The 17,377-nt window shown below is 51.6% G+C and overlaps 2 protein-coding genes across 2 annotated transcripts; one reads left to right on the forward strand and one right to left on the reverse strand.

Annotated features, from left to right (window-relative positions):
• Positions 1 to 1,144: 1,144 nt before the first annotated feature.
• Positions 1,145 to 4,446, forward strand: cyt-4 (Mitochondrial protein cyt-4; the record flags this gene model as incomplete). The annotated part of the gene is made up of 3 exons (XM_014691111.2): positions 1,145 to 1,270; positions 1,341 to 1,711; positions 1,770 to 4,446. 3 exons carry the CDS (start codon positions 1,145 to 1,147, stop codon positions 4,444 to 4,446), a joined length of 3,174 nt encoding a protein of 1,057 aa, XP_014546597.2.
• A 2,673-nt stretch (positions 4,447 to 7,119) lies between these two features.
• Positions 7,120 to 8,948, reverse strand: G6M90_00g097450 (uncharacterized protein; the record flags this gene model as incomplete). Its single annotated transcript, XM_014691110.1, has 2 exons — positions 7,120 to 8,173; positions 8,245 to 8,948. The coding sequence occupies 2 exons, from the start codon at positions 8,946 to 8,948 to the stop codon at positions 7,120 to 7,122; spliced, it is 1,758 nt and encodes a 585-aa protein (XP_014546596.1).
• Positions 8,949 to 17,377: the final 8,429 nt, after the last annotated feature.

Here is a 17,377-nt window from a genome sequence, read left to right on the forward strand (position 1 = left end):
ATAGAGAACCCGCGCCATACCATTGATTGTAGCCTCCGATGGACTGGAAAATGTAGCTCCCAAACAAAATGCCAGGCTACATGATAGTTAGCATGTGGCTAAACTTGAGAATGTAAATTGTGTGCACTACGAGTACCATGACAAGTTCTGGGAGACGTTAGTGTGTCTTGCCACCGCCGGACTCATGAATTGATGCTTCAAGCTTGGAACGACTGGACTGGAGAGCGAGGTGGTGGAAGCCCAGGCATCAGCCAGTGCTGTTCTTTGCTTCAGCATATTTCGGGGGCCGATTTAGCGTATTAGTTGTCTGCAGAGTCGCGCCTTTGCGGGATTTGGTCAATTTAAACGAAGCTATCCCGAAATATCTATCATCTGTACAGGCTGTCGCATGATATCATCCATCGCAGCTGCCTGCTATCGTCATTTTTCAAGGCCTGGTTCATTTTAGTTTTAAATTCAGCAGTGATCGTAATTCCGAACAACCAAAGCATCCTAGCTGCCCCATTGCGACTCTGTAAAGGGACGCTCTGGGCCCTGCACGATGATCCCTGTGGACAAGGACGATAAATTAAAGGTATTAATATATCACGATTGGAAGCTATGGATCGCGTTGAATGTGAACTTGGCCATTGATTGTATTTGAGACCTTGATAGTAGGAATTCAGCAGGCATCGAAAGGGCCACCTTTCCGTAGGTTTAGCTAGCTAGATTACAGCCTGCCTGGTTCGAATCTTCCAACACATTTTGAACCACAGTTTGAACCCTCTAGATGACTTATTCAGTGGCCTAAATCTGTTGGAATAATAAGAAACGATGCGTTGTGATGCTGCAATGCCATGTGCGTTGTGTTTTGATGAGATGGTAGTTTTGCAGCCATTGTGAAGTCGTGGTGTTGTCGATGTGGTTTCATCAACGACAACAGCCTTGCGCGGCCGGGTGTGGCGGTGACAAATTCAGCTAGTATTGCCTGTGCTGCTACACCCCGTACCAAATGCGTGTTTAGTTGCCTTCTGCCTTACACGGTCAATGTGGGGTCAGGCACTACCAGGTTGATCCAAAACCACCAACCAGACAAATTTGTGTTCCTGTTTGGGCGCGACGCGACACTTTTTTTTTCCGACATCCAACTCGACCAGCTGGCGCCATGCTACGGCACTCGAGACAGTCATATGTGTGTTGGAACTGTCTAGCTCGCCGTGCCATTTCCCCCAAGGGAACGCTCCCTGTCCTGGCGGGACGGATAGACGCCCATTATCAAGCGTCACATAGAGTTAGTACTCAACAGATATTCAAATGAACATGTTTCCCGCACAGTACTTACGCATCTCTCGCATCTGTAGAAATGGGCTACAACGCAAAGCTCGACACCCCACGGGAAATCCCACATTCCCAACCCGCTGGATGATGGATTCTGTAGGGCTGCAGATACTGGAGCTATAGACGGCCTACCGATACGTGAACGCCTTCGACGATGGACGGTAGAAAATGAACACATAGGCACGAAATCTATGCCTCCGGAGGCCTTCATTCATGGAGGTATCGCCAACAATGTTAGCCGAACACAGTCAACGGGGTCGTCCGAACTTGACCGACTGCGATCGGCCACTCGAAATATGACCGATACAGGCAAGCACGAGCCTACAAACGATGACGCAGAGGCATCTATTGTAGGTTCTGACTCGAGAAGTCCGGGGGACTTGGTAGAGCTGAGGTAAGTTTTTAGATGACCCTCGTCCTGTTCCGAATATTTTGTCTCATCAGTCTGCTAGACAACAGGGTTCTCGGGTTCCCGTGTTCGCCATATACCTTGGCTACTTTGGTGATAGGAATCACTTTTATGCGGCCAATGGGAAATGGGTCACAAGTATGGGATTCTCATCACTCTTCAGTGTTTCCAATTTCGTCACGATTCAAGATTTGGAATCTGTATTGGCCAAGATTCCCAAGGACGGTACTCCCGAGCACTTTGATGAGTTACGCAACAATGACAAGGGGCCATTGAGAGAAGACGGAGTTGACCTCATTAATAAAATGGCAGAATTTAGGGCGTCTTCCGAGGTAATTTATCAAGGAAATATGACCAAGCTCGACGGTGCTCGTGAGCTGCTTTCTAGCGCCCGAGATGTCAAGTATCTCAGCCTGTTCGAAATTGCAGACATGCTACTCCCGGAAAATTTGAAAGGGGAAGATGGCTTCCCCCCTCCGGCCTTGTACGCTGTACATACGGCATTGTCTCGCAATGATATCGCATTCAGTCCATTGAGCCCCTCGGCAGACTGTCACCGGCGTGACCACTTGTTCGAGGTGTTTCCCCAAAACCACGCACAAACCATGATGAAAATTGCAGCCTGGGTACGCGAATACACAGACTCGAGTGCCAAGAAACTGCGGCCACTCAAAGACAGTGAATTGGAGGAGATCGCTCTGGGAAGATTTATCATCCAAGCAAGAGAGGCTGTTTCTTATAGCCGCCAGACGCGGGAATGGACTCCTCATGGTATATTGAAAACATCACCCAGCGTGACGCTACCCAAGGTGGACTGGTCCTCTGTTAGTAAAGACGTGATTTCATTCCTAGAGTGGTGGGCAAGCTATGACCTGTTCGGCGCTGGATCCCGATTTCATTCATATGGCGCACTCATTCTTCGGTCACTAAGGCTCTATGATGATGCCACCCTCGACCAGAGTACTGCTTGGACCTTTCTTCAGGAAATTGGGGTTATAGCGCCATGGGAAATTCCTTCCCGATACAGAGTTCGTTTTCCAGGAACCACCATTGCCAGAGGCGGTGGGATTAGCCGCCCGGAACCCAAAAATCTGCTCAAGTCTACACGGCCTGATATTGCAGAAGGTAACAGAAAGCTGCGGGCCGGGTCACCAATATTTTGCATCGATGCGCCATCCACAATGATCATCGATGATGGTGTTTCACTGGAGCACACTGATCAGCCTGGCGAATTCTGGATTCATGTGCACGCCGCAGACCCTGCCTCAGCCATTCAACCCAACTCGGCATTGGGGGGGTTCATGGAACTGATTCCAGAGAACATCTACCTCCCGGGCCACTTCCAGGCAATGCTGCCCTCAGAGTTGGGGGAGGATGATTCCAAGGACTACAAGTCAGAGAGCTTGGTCAAGCAGTACTCACTTCGACCTGGCTGTCCGGCGCTGACCTTTAGCGCAAAAGTCAATGAAGCCGGCGATGTTCTTGATTACCAAGTTGAACCCAGCACATTAGAAGAAGTCACGTATTTGGATCCCGAAGATGTAGCCGAGTTTTGCGGAGAGCAAACACCACCGTCAGTTACAGGCTACAGCTTCGAAGTCGGAACACCCCCGGACGCTACAGCAGCAACTTCTGAGCGTAATATGACAACTGTACAAGACTTGGACTCAAGAAGCAAGGAGGACATCCTGACTCTCTATCGTCTTGCCGAATCAATGAAACAAAGAAGGTTATCCAAAGGGGCATGGCCATACTTTTTCCCGCGACCCTCGGTTCAAGTGTCTTTTCACGACGCAATACCGGAAGTTGGGGCTATCCAGGGGGCTACTTTATTCCCGCCAGACCCGTACATTAAAGTCGGCATCGAAAGATTTACTGGTTGCTCCGTCGTGTCCAACACGATGGTTCTCGCAGGAGAAGTTGCGGCACGATGGTGTTCCGACCGCGGCATTCCGATTCCATATCGCAAGGATGCCAAGTCGGCAGAAAATTTCCAGGCAGCATTCGACTTTGCGACGAGGGAGATTTATCCTTTGATCTATCAAGGCGTCGAGCCATCAGCCACTCATCGGCAAGAGCTATCAAGGCTGACGGGAGGAATCCAGATTTCATCGGAACCTGGACCATATTTCCTCCTAGGACTAGACATGTACACCAAGGCAACGTCACCGCTGCGCCGATTCTCAGATCTTCTTGTGCACTGGCAAATACACGCAGCGCTAGCCTTTGAAAGCAAGATGCAGCGACGAATTGATGCAACAACTGACGTGTTGGATGGCATTCTCCCATTCACGACCACGTCGCTGAGCAGCACACTCCCACTTCTACACATGCGGGAAAAAATGGCCAAGACGGTGTCACGCGGCACATTGGACTGGATTCTCATTGCGCTCGTTCGAGCGTGGCGCTTCGAAGACAAGGCGCCACGCACGCTTCGCTTCACTGTCAGTTCACGCTGGCGTCAGGGGCTACTAGGCCACCTGGATATGTTTGACCTGAGCGCCACCATGGATGTTTCTGGATTGAACGGCTGCCGCCTCGTCAAAGACATTCGCGTTGGCGATGAGTTTGAAGTCGAGCTGGCAGATGTAAATGTGCACTCGAGACAAATTCTGGTTAAAGCACTGAGATACCTCGGCAGCCAGCATCCTCTTGACTCTAGCAATGCTTCAGTAGCTGGGGTTGTAGGAGAAACCAACCTTGGCATTAGTTCCGTGTAATTCAGTGTCAACTGATGCTATACATACAGGCTGATGTGCCACGATGGCAATGGCACTAGATGCTATGTCCTCATGCCAGTACTGGTCCTGCTGCCAATGCCAAACAAGATTCACTCCGTTGAGAAATGGTAACGGCAAACCCTATTGCTCGGGGTACCGATACCTAAGCAACATTGCCACCAATCCGAATGTACACGTACCGCACTCATCTTACTTCACAGCCCTACATCGCCTCTCTACCGTCGCTGCCCTTGTTGTCTTTGACAAGGGTGTTCCCAACGCAACTGTCCTGGACCAAGCAAAAGAGCCTTGAAGTGGTAAACCAATCACAGACTTTTGGATTATCAGGCATCCCGTTCTCACTGGGCACTAATGACAGCCATGATAACATGCGGTGGGTACTCACTAGCTTTCATAGTTGTCGTAAACAACCGTATTCTACGTCATAAAACGCGTGCCCCTATGTCCTCTTGTAAACCGCCATATGACAATGGTATACATACGCGGCGGCTGCTCTTCCACCAGGCCCGTCTGCTGCAGCACCCAAAGTCCAGTCTTGATGCCAACGCCCTGGCCAGAGATGGTGCAGAGCGCCTCATCAATTCATGCGAGCCCTCGGCGCCTCCCCCAAGGAACAATAATAAGCCAAGAAGGGCTGCCAACTTCAAAGGAAGACGGTGCCGGGCTCGTCTACCACCTCCATGTCGGTCGGCCTACATGTCCATGTCCGAAGATGACCTCACGAATGTTGCCTCCCTGCAACATTGAAAGCATCGACCGCCTCGGCACTTGCCCTCTCCTCCCCGCACAGTCTGGCCCAAATCCCTGGACAACCCCACAATACCCCAGACAAAGGATCCGTCCAGGTCTCAACTGGTGCTCGTCGGCTGACGATGCCTCACAAGTCGAGTGAGTCGTCCACCCACCCGCCACCAAAGGGTTGCACCTGCACCGGCAGCCCTGCTCTCATTTCCCGGCCACGTTTTCCCTTCTTTTGCCCCTTTGTACTCTGTACGTACATGGCAGTGCTGTGTACCCCAGGTTCCTTTCTTTTTTTTTCTTGGTCCCCAGCAGACGGGCCACTCGCCCAATGAGCACGCTGCTCCGCCTGCCGAGATGAAAGGGAAAAAAAAGCAGTTCACGAGACCACTACCCCGACGGAAATTGTTGGGGTCGCGGTGCTGAATACGTCACAGGGGGTTTTGTTTGGTCTTTCACTGAGTGTTGCTTGTTTGAGCCCCTGATGCCTGGCTGGTACCGACTCCCTCTGCCGTCTGGTACTTATAGGTAGTCGTACTGGTGCCTGCATGCTCGAGTACTTCGTACCTGGCATGCGGAATACGTTGATATAATTGTGCTAATATAGACTAATATATATTGATATAATACCTGATAACCAGGTACTTGATAGCGCGTGAGCGTGCCTAGCAAAAAGAGCAAGCCCGCCGAGCAATCCACACTTAGAGGCACAATAGCAAGATCCAACCTTCAAGTACATTGATACTTCCTCAAGTACGGAGTAGGTACTACCTAAGGTAGGTAGGTACTAGGTACTCAAGTGCTTGGGTATCCACGTACTCGACTCCTACCTACAAGCACAATGGTCTCGTGATGCACACCCCGTCATGTGCACCCTCGAGAACAAGCCAGCCCATTCGGCACATTCACGCAACAAGCGTCTGCCTGGTGAAAGCGGACTCGGATCATCACTTGCGGCGACGTGCCGACACCAACACGTCATCTTCCACGATACCTCATGGCACGCATTGAATTCGCTTCAAACGTAGTATGCACTAATTTACACCTCATCCTATATTTTTCGCCATCCATGATGCCTCACGCCCCAAAACAATGCGTCCTTTTCATACATGCCCTCGCCATGGCCCCCCATCCACACAGTAGGGGGGAAAGAAAGAACGAGAAAAAAAGAAGAAAGAAAGAAAAGGAATGATGGCCGTGTCCCAACAAGTAAAAAAAGACAAGGCCTCTCGTCTTTTGCCAGATTCACGAAAAGCCCCAAATAACCAAATAACAGAAGCAAACGCCGGCCAGTGCTGTTGAACCCGGTCTTGATCCATGAACCCGAGTTTTGTCTTGTTGCCCCCATTTTTGACACATGTTTGCTTGCTTGCCCATATGATTGATCTAGTGGATCCAAGGAGAGACGAAAAGTAGCGGGGCAAAAAAGAAAAAAAGAAATGAGGAATGAAGCTGCGTCGAGAAGGGACAGAAGAATAATGTCTAATAAAAACAAGTCGTATCAACAAAGAATCGTGTATAGATGTTCTTGTAGCCAGAAAAATAAGCAGAAACGTATGAGTAGTCATTATCGGCGTAACGTGAGGCCGAGTCGCCTCGGCAGAGCAGGAATGTCTAGTGGTCACCCATGGAGTGCAATGGCTCTCAATGCGCGTAGTTAATATCCGTCCCCCGATCGAGATTACGCTGCTGAGAGTAGGCCCGGCCACCAGACATGGCTTTTTTCGAGTAATTAAAAGAAATAGTTGGAATCATCGTAGGGGCTTTCGAGGGGGGTATCGGTTTCAAGTTCGCTGGTTTAGGGATCAGTGGTCTGTGACCAACAAGGATGGAAAGTCGTGCTTGGTTTCCCCATTTCTCAGATGCCATCGGTTCCGGTAGACATCATCTCAGACTGCAAAATGTCCTTTTACCTCATTTCCTCCATCCAACATTCCAAATCACATGCGCAATATCCCGCGCAGTGTTGACGGTTTCGATAACCCGACCTAAAAGGCCATCGCCGTTCGAGGCTTCTCCCTCCTCACAAGGCATGAACATGCCCGAGGCAGTGCGGCGCATGCCGGCTGGCTCGTCAGTCAGACTCCCCGAAGAAGACGACCGGTGAATGCCGCCACCGACTGCACCCCCGGGTGGAGATCGCCAGCCCGAGCTAGCAGCCAAAGTTGCGTCGCTAAAGCCATTATCGTCGTCATCATCGTCTTTCTCTCCAAAAAAGAACCTCGATGACTGCTTCGCGGGTCGAAGGGTTTCCTGAGAAGACGAGGGCGATATCAACGGGCTCCGGTAGACACCTGTGCTATGCTTCATGGCGGTTTCTCGCGGTTCTGGTGTGTCGCTTCGATATTTGAGCGTAGTCGATGGCAGTTTGGCAATGATCTTGCCTTCGGCATTGGTAGGCTTCTTGTTCCGCTTCTTGGATGAAGGGGCACGCCTCTTAGGTTTGACTCGCTTCATCATGACGCCACCATCGTCGGAGTCGCTGTCTTCGCCAACATCATGGGCATAGTCCTCCTCCTCATCGTCCTTGACATCAACAGCGATACACTGCTCTACCTGTTCATTAAAATGAATGTGTTTTCGCTCCGGGAAAGGGGAGGAAATATTTGACGAGTCGGTGGAGGCTGCAATGGAGCTGCTGGTACCTTGACTTCCCCTTCGGACAGAAAGAGGGTAGGCAACATAGTACTCCGCGTTGGACTTGTCTGTGCCATATTTCAAGACACCTCGGGTTTCTTGAGCCTGAACTGCCGCTGTAGCCTGTTTCAACAAGGATGCAGACACAAGAGACCTTTGCAGCATGACTTCGGACATGCTCCTCTTCTTGAGGATAGGCTTTTTGTTTAGATTGACCAGTGAGTCCGTTTTTGATAGAGTCAAACTTGACGGTTCTGTGCCTGTTGGGTTCACATTCTTGGGACCGCACTGCAGAGGCCCATAAAGCCAAGTAACGTCACAATCTTTGAGCCTGTAATACGCCGCTGTTTAGCGCGCAGAAACAATCTGGGGAGGGCGAGGGGGGTTTAATTTAATACACACCAGTTCAGTTCCTCGGGTGAGATGGTCTTGAGATTGTTCCTAGCCTTCATCCAAGTCCTCCAAGAGGCGTTTTCCAATCTAGCACTGTTGGCGAATTCGCCTCTTTTGGAGATGATGTACCTCCAAGATGACCAGATGTCTTCCTCTTTCCAATCATGGGATAGGTAGTCCACTTGCCGGGACGGCCTGCTTGACACTGCCGTGTCATCTTCAGCATGCTCGGTCACGTCGGGCGTGTCCGGACCCGATGTGGCAACAGAAACCTCGGGCTCAGCGGGAGAGACTGTGTATGAATGACCCGTCCTTGGGCTCGGGGGTGGTTCCAGGTTGTCATCGTGCTGGAAATCGGGCTGCAGAAAGAACTTTTCTTGCGAGAGCAGAGGTAGGCTGAAGTGGTCTTCCGGACTCTCGTCGATCCCCAAGGTTTCGTCAAAGTCGGAAGATATTGACAGGTTGCTCGCAGGAGTTGAGGAGAAAGAGACGTCGGTGGATTCGGCTTGGATGGCGGGAGGAGACGAGGGCGCTGAGGAAAGGTCGGAATCGGTATAGGCTTTGGATGGCGGGTTGAAGGGGGCGGACATTTGCGGCGTGGGCGTTGACCGAAACGACGACGAGCTGTGCCCTAAATTCGTCTGCGATTGTGAGCGACGCAGCGACGAGGACGAGAAGTAGCTGCTCTCCTCGGAGGAGAGGACAGCGGCCATTGTGACGAGAGGCAGCGGTGCCTGGCGGGTTGCAGACGCAAGAGAGACGCCGCAGAGGACTTGGTTTGCGGGCAGAATCAGCAAGTCATGGATGCCGCCGACGACGAGTGAAATAGTCCAGATGAGATGCGGATGTGGTTCGATGGTGCAGGTCCCGATTTGGAAGTGTTCGTTATGTAGTTCGACGACAAAGCGAAGGCGTTTGCTGCAGTCAGCGTCGTCTGGAGATAACGTTGAGGTGGGCTGCAGAAGCGGTCCGACGTCGAATGCAGAACACAATCCTTGCTGATAAGAGACGGCAGATGGCGGCGCACGCCCACAATGCAACCAGACAGTCACTGGAGCAGCCAACGGCGAAAACGGGCGTGGGATATGGAACCGCCGGCCGGCGTGCAGAAGGCGAATTTGATCCTGTGCGCCAGTGTGCGAATGGTGATGCGGTGAGCGAGTGACCCAATGGCGGACACGAAGGAGGGTGCGAGGGTGCAGAGTTTGAAGTCGACCATCGATGGTCTGGATGGAATGGCCGATGGCGCGAGCCTGCGCAGCACGGGGAGCAAGTCTGAAGCCCGGTACCCTGTCCTGGCCCGTATTAAGTACTTGAGTACGTGGGGACGCGCCGGCAAAGGGCCAGGCTAGTTGAGCCAAGCAGCCAAGAGGTGAGAGTGCGTGGGTGAGTGAAAGAGTGAGTGAGGAAAGGAGTGAGTGAGTGAGTGAGTGTGGGTGGGTGCGTGGGTGCGTGGCCGAAGGCAAACTTAGGTTTTGGCTCTGCGAAGCGAACGGTGAGGGAGGAAGGGTGACGGCGAGAAGCAGAGCGTTCAGGATAAAAGAGTCAAAGGAACATAAGGATGGGGAGTTGTGACTTATGAGACAAGCATGGCCGTGCCCGCGTCTCCGTCTGGGGTCGAGTTCCCAAGGTTCGCAGTGTCATTTCTCGAGGGGCTTGTCATCGATCCAAGTGGGACGAAAACGACGCCGACTTCAGGGCAATGGGTTGGCAAGAATGGCTTGCCATGGCTTGAACGGGCATTGCAATGCCGCCTCGAACCAGTGACATGCGCGCATCCACACGGACTCGGGGCGGCGGCCGTACAGGGTACATGAGCGCCGAGAGGTACTTACTCCCCGTCACTCTCAGCACTCTGTCGCAAAGTACTACTACGGGGTCCGGTCTCAGCGCTTTGGTCTAGGCCCAGGGGGCCACTGGAGTTTGGGAGTTTGCGTCTGCACGTCCAGATGCTCCCAGCCAGATTGAATTAATGCCAGTTCCCACCTTCTACGAGAACGCTACGGAGTAGTGTTAGAAGTCCCAGTACCCGGCTCCACGCCCGCATCTCCCTAGATTCCAAAGTCTCTGTACTCAAATACCCAGGTACCTAGGACTTCCAACTACCCCAAACTCGAACTCGGCATCGAGGCTGCCGATTGCATGCAGACCAAAGCAAGCCAGTCCACTGAGATGACAAGCAACAACATCTTAGATAGCCAGACTCCCACCACACACACCGAACCACCTACGCACACTCCTCCATGACACATTTCAGATAGTCTCTCGTCCATCGTCCCTCGTCCGTCTCCCTGCGGTTGGCTAACTACCTAGGTAGTCGTTGCTTTTCACCTCAAAAAGCGGGTGGCCAGTCCAGCAGCAGATCGCCGCTTGGACTGCACCTCGACACTAATACTACTAGTAAGTTAATACCGCTACTACTACGGAGTCCTCCGTACATGGAGATACTACACCGTGGAGGCATCGAGGCATGGTTTTGCGGGTTCGGCATACAGCCGCGCAGGCCAGTCGAGACCCGGCATCACGATTGCGGTCATCTTGTCATCGCCCCGGCCCAAACTGCCAAACTGTCAGCTAGCCCCGTTGCCTTCCATCACATATATACGGGGTGGAAGGCTGTACGGGGTCTGTCGTAGACTCGTACGGACAATGCCCGGTTATCCCGCGTGCAGGGTTTCCTCTGACCTCTCTTGAACCTGCCTTCTTCGGCGAGGACCATCTCATCCGGAATTGCACTTGGCACCTCACTCGAGGGCAGGCCCTAGCGACCAATTCTCAGCCATCTGTGGAGGGAGGAAGACGCCAAAATGTCTCCATCCAGATTCGGAAAAATAAACCTAGTCTTCTCAACTTTATTCTGCGTAGCGGGGTGAGCTGACGCCCGTCGTCAAGCCATCAATGGATCTTCTCCATCTCGCGCAACAGAGTATCTATACCATCTCTATCACCAAGATTGTCCACGGCTTGGCCGGGAGCAAAGGTATCGGAACAACAAGCTAGCCCTGGTAAACTAATTCGAGGCGTAATACTTCGAGTGAAACAGGAGTAGCTTGGCTTTCAGCTTCCAGATACATTTCACTCCTTTCCCCAAGCCCAGCCCAGTACGTACGGCGCCCGCAAGATACGCAGGTTTTGCTTGGATGCTTCGCTTGTACACAGGCTACTCTATACTGTGTTTGCAAGATAGACTTCCAAAATCCCCACAATGCAGTCCCGCCGATGCTGTCAGATCATGGGTTGCTTGTCGTACGGTGCCTTGCTGTCTTGTCTTGTCGTGGGTACTCCTAGCACTTTGTATTACACCAATAGTTCATCAACTCGATATTCATGTTAGCCAATGCAAACGTCGTGGGACTGGCAGGGGCCGACCGAGGGGTACCACGAGGCTGTCAGCCACTGGTAGTGAGTCTCGACAGGGGCGCACAGGGGCGCACAAGGGGGCCACAGGGGATCAATTCAGGATGGACGGGATTGAATCCGATGGATGAGCCACGGGGGTTACCCAGTGGCTGGTATGAGACTAGCTTATCTCTGTTGGTGGCAACAGTGCATACGTCGGGTTGATGGTGTGATTGAGATGATGAAATTTTGTTATCTGCGTTATTCTGTATGTATGTACTAATGGCTTTAGCATGTCTTTGGTGTCTTCCTAGAGGCCCGAATCTGGATGGCGACGTGTCTCGATGCAACAATTCCATAGGTCCGCCTGATTCTACACCCGCCTCGAAAATGGCTGTGAACATGGATGTGATTGTGCGACGCCTAGCACTTGTTAGCCACAGTAGCAACTGAAAGTTGTACATAGTGTCCAGTCACCTGCGATTCTCCGTCGGCTGCCAAAATTTGCCAGGCCCTACCGGACGCTTGGCATAGCCGACTGTCGATGACTGTAATAGTACTACTAGACGGTCCAATGAAACTGGGATTATTACCTGGTGGCTGGGCCCTTCTTGGCCGTTTAACAGGTGGAGGTTTGACGGGCATAATCAACCACGGCTAATTCTCTCGACGAACTAGAAACACCCCAAGGTCGAATGGCTCAAAAAGAAAAAGGAAAAACATAAAACAGGGGACTAAAATTTTTCTGGCCACCTCATAACAGCTTGGCGCATTGAGCCATCTTCCATGGCCGATGGGAAGAAAATGTACCGGGAGGGTACGGTGAGGTGGCAAAGACTCGGGGCATTGAATCTGCGAGGAAGATAATTCGGCTAGAGGGAATAATGTGAAGCCTCCGGCAACGCTGTTGGCCGGGTGTTGAGGAATCAGCTCTCACGCAGGCGCCTTCAAAAGCCCAAGTAACGTTATCTAGTGGATGAATGGCACCAGAACAGTCAAAATTGTATTTTGTGTGATGTCTTCCGTACCATGTACAGTTAGGTCGAAAAGTGGAAACTACTCTGGAGAGGCACGCCTGCCTCTGGAGCAACTGGTTTGCGGGGTTGACTACTAGGTACCTAGGTAGTTTCTACTCCGTAAGTATGAAGCACAAAACTTGGGCATTCTTTCCCCAGATTTGCTTTTCTTTTCATTTTCGAACAGCTCGAATGGTCGTCTCCCGTCATATGCCATTCTTCCCCGGCGTATCGCAAGTTAAACACGGATTCAGAATTCATCAATGCATTGCTTACTCGCGTTCTCGGCGAAATTCAAAACCCCAACTGCTCAGCCCGTCAAAGAAATCCACAAATGGAACCTCGAACCATCGGCCGCCCGGCGGGTCAGAATGAGCTTGTGGACCTTGCGGCTCACGGCCGGAAGGGTGTGGAGCTTCACAGTGAAAGAAATTTCTTGGGGACGCTTCGACCGACGACGGACTGCAGAAACAGGACGTTCAAGTGGTCAAAATCCTGGCTGGGCCGCTGTCAATTCTGAGCGCGATGTGGAGTGCCTGGCCACATTCCAATTCGCCAATTCGCGGTCCAGCCGCGATATCACCGGCCGGGAGGAGGGTGGTCTGCCGACCCGAAACTCTCTCGACAATTTGCATTGTGTGGCCCTGCGTCGTGGGCGGTGTCTTCGGTGCAAAAAGCCATCCAGCCAACTATCTCCCGGCGCTCGGCTCTTCTAGAGGCTGAGCCCGCCTTGGTTGTGTCAAGCCATCCAAAAACGATGCATCGAATTGAATGCCTTTAAGGCACCTTTTCAAGTTGGTTATACCGTGCAAGCGAACACGACGCTGATCTTACCGGACCGACAAGCTCTGAGTGATGCAAGTACGGATGAGCTATCGCATCGCCGGCACAGCATCAGGCCGTCGTAGGCTGTCTTGTTTTGTGCGGTGATTTTTTTTATGGAGGCCTGGCTTGGTCCGTTTCTTCAACGGCTGAGTTAGCACAGCGAACTCCCCTCATCGGCCCTTAAGAAGCCGCCCAGTCAACCGTAGGAAGATCAATTACGATGGTCGACCTTGAGTGGTTGTGCGGTCCGACGTTTAGTGCGTAAGCCTTCTGTGCCATCGTTTCCCCTCCAGTTATCGTCGCTAGACTTCCAAGACCGGCCAACGTCATAAATGTGTAATGGGCTTTCCAGTTACTTTTAGAGAAGACAGCTCGGTTTCTTGCTGGCAGAAACAGTGTGAGAAATCTCTATGCTTGCCCCTTGAACTTCACTCACCAAAGTAGGTGCGTATCTCACTTCAATATAACCCTTATCATTCAGAGAATACGATGGAGTCATATGCACCGTGCCATAGGCCTCCATGATAGCCATCTGAGCTATCACTGTGACTGATATATGGTACGCCTACATCGCCACAGACGACCTCGGATGAAGGTATCAGTCGAGATCATGAGCTTTGTGATCACTATTGATACTATTAGGACAGCAGGTTGGCACGTAGGTGTCTCTAACCTCGCCTTGTCATGCAGACTCGCGCGGGTTAGCTGTCCATCAACTGATGATCTTCAAACACGAACTGGCCACAGCCCCGGTTTATCCCGCCCATGCTTTTTGATCATGGCCATTCTGCGCGTAGTGATGGTTCGACAGCATGGTCGGTTATTCGGAACAAAAGACATCTAGGATGCATAGAAATCCCATTGTGGTAAAGGGCACGGTTTCTGCCCAGGACAATTTCCCATACACCGAATTGGCGACCCCGGGGGTCTGTCTCTCGGTTGATGCACCATCTCCTCGAGGGCTTTGGATACAAACTCAGCAACACATGAAGCAAGATGCGCAACTGAACAATACGCATATACCACAACACGGCAAGTTCTAGCTCAAGTTTCATTAAAACACACCGTGTATAGCTCTCTGCATTCATTTCATCCTCTGAGTCGAGGGCTAGGCCACATACAATTCTACGATGACTATTGACGACTATGGGCCCACGTTTCCGAGCGGTGCAGCTTTGTTATTGCTAAAATTTGGTATACAACCCCTCAATTACCAAGAAATAGATGGACTAGCCGACGTGGCGGCGGAACATCAGGCATTGTCAACGCGATGCGGGCGACCTGCAGCCACCGTCCGTGGCGACTGGAGTCTAAACCCACAGGCGATGATTGGTAGTGATCTCAAGATGCATGGACACAGCCCATGATGCGAGGCACAGGGTAACTGAAGCTCTCCATGGACTTCTTGATGATGTTGGCTTGATGCGATTCGAAAACGCCTTCAAGGGTCCTTCCTGCAGCATGGGGGAAAGAATCTGGAGAGTACGCCGCATGCGCTTCAGATAAGAACTATTCCGTAACCAGCTTGAAGACTGGGCGTCGCCCTCGTCGTCGATCTTCGAAATGGCTTACACCCTGTGGCTGTTCACTTCTGTTGCAGGATCTTGCGTTTCCACGGAGTGTATTGCCAATGTATTTGCTGGCCAGCCTCCCTCAAGAAAAACTTCTGCGTCAACTTCCCAGGGGACAACTTGGTAAGCGCCATTCCGCACGAATATTCTAAACGAAGTTACGGCAATTTGGGGTTGTACATCAAATTAATTCTACGTACTTCGAAAACCAGGAGATTAATCGCAAGGAGGCTACGTGCCTGGGTATCCTCGGGGAAAGCCTGTTGTCTGTTGAAATAGGTTTGGTATTGGGTGCAACTTAGTGCCCGCTGCAATCGGTTGATATTATGAAGTCAAGGCTCACTGAAGGACAGTGTGCCATCAAGTCGCGTCTGTTTCCGAGAAAGAAAGAGTCACATCTTGTTGTTCGGCTGCCATATATTTCGCTCATGGAAAACCTCCACACAACATCATGATGATAAGCTGATAGCAAACCGATAAGACCAGATATTAACTCGGCTTAACCCCACTTTCTCGCGGACGGTGTAACCAACCATCCAGAGGATCATCCCGATGTACACCCACTCAACCACTGTCAATACTCCGTGCCGCTGAGTTGTGGCATTTGGTATCTCCTCGTCGTGTCACCTCCCGGCCGCGGTGGCGCGGACCGAAAACGCTAGAGAGCCAAGGAGCTTGTTTACTGGGCTTAGCCGTCACCACCACCGACCAAAGAGAAGCACTTTGCTCGGCCAAGAAGAAATTTCTCTCCATGGTGTGGTGGAGAGTCCAATTCACTAAATGGTCCAGGCTACGTTGGCCAGCACCGTTGTAGCCTTTTTGTCACGCTGCAGTACCATCTTCTTGGAAAGCGAGAGTGCCGCGTATCCGAGCCTGACATATCTGATAACCAGTCCAACGGCTCTGCAGGTCTTTGAATCATAATACTAAATGGCGTGCTCCGTACATGCCATTATGGCCGAACTCCACGGATCCACCTAGATCTCAAGACCGAATAATCATAGGCTGGTTCGCTGTGAGCAAACTCACAAAGTTGCAACGTACGTTGGGACAAAACTCCAAGAGGCGGTGTCAGTGGTGAGAGAAATGATGGTGTTGCCGGCCTGGGCAGCCACTCCAAGACAAAAGATGCAGTCGACAGAGTAGTTTTCTGGTGCGCACCTAGCGGTTCAGAAAGGAGCTTTTATTTGTTTCTAAATTAAAACGGACGACGACTAGTACTTCTCCACTCACGAGCCAAATCAGGGCTTCAGAGTTCACTTCAACGCTTGACGGGCCGTGTGTTGACAACGCCCCCTGTGATTTCCAGCCTCATCGAGATCCGCAGTGGGCCATCCTTCAGGGATCAATTACACGCCGAGGACTCGTGGACCGGTCTATTGCTCATGGGACTGGACTAGTTATCAAATCCGAACATGCAATTGCACCAGGCACAGCAGGGAGGCTAGGGGAAGGCATATGGCACCGGGACTCTGTTCTGTTGCACATACATATATCGGTGCCGGAGCTAGAATATCGACAGCACAGCGAGCAGCACAATTCAAGGATCAATGCAACCTCTTTAAAACCCTTGATGGGCCAATCACTCTTCCTGCAGGCCAAGCATCGTGGTGGGGAGCCAGAGGAGCTTCATCACGTCAAATCAAACACAGGCCCGCATTCCGTTCTAATACTGGCATCAGGAACAGAGCACTTTATATGTGAGAAACACTCCATGTGCAACAAACTCGTTTATGACGGGCACCCTGGTGGTTGCAAGAATGGCCTGGCTGTGGCCGCCTCTGCGCAGGCATCAAACGACGAGCCAGCTCACAAAGGTTCCTGATGGTATCACGCATTCCGCCTGGTTGATGATGATGTGTTTGTCTTGTCACCTCTTTCCACAAACTTCAACATACATGATGGCTGCCAGCCACGAACGGTTTCCGAGACACTTGTCCAAGTAGTGGCTGCGAATGCTCTTTCACTCAAGAGGTAGCTGTTACACAACAGCCGTGGGCCTGGCCGCATGCATTCACAACCGGTCAAGCTTCCATTCGGGGTCTGATTGGATTGATATAAACGCTTTTGGCCAGGCCGGCCGTGTACATCCCTGCTTAGCCATTTTGCTTCCCGACCACACCCTCTTGCTGCCACGTTTAGGCACACCGATTCTGCTTCCGGTATTCTCCATGGAATGGCAGAAGCTACATCAAAACAGGGGGGATAAAGGAGAGATGACTACCTAGGTAGTTGGAGTAGCCTCGGCACACTCGATTGAGACTTGGATGTTATCCCAGTCACACATGCGTACACATACCCCGCAATATCTCATTCTTCTTCTTGTTGCTATGACTGTTCAGCAAGCCTCCAAGCCTCACGCTAACTGAACTGCGTAACATTGTCGTCGTT

This window comes from Metarhizium brunneum, chromosome 6, assembly GCF_013426205.1.
Source record: "Metarhizium brunneum chromosome 6, complete sequence".
NCBI lineage: Eukaryota > Fungi > Ascomycota > Sordariomycetes > Hypocreales > Clavicipitaceae > Metarhizium > Metarhizium brunneum.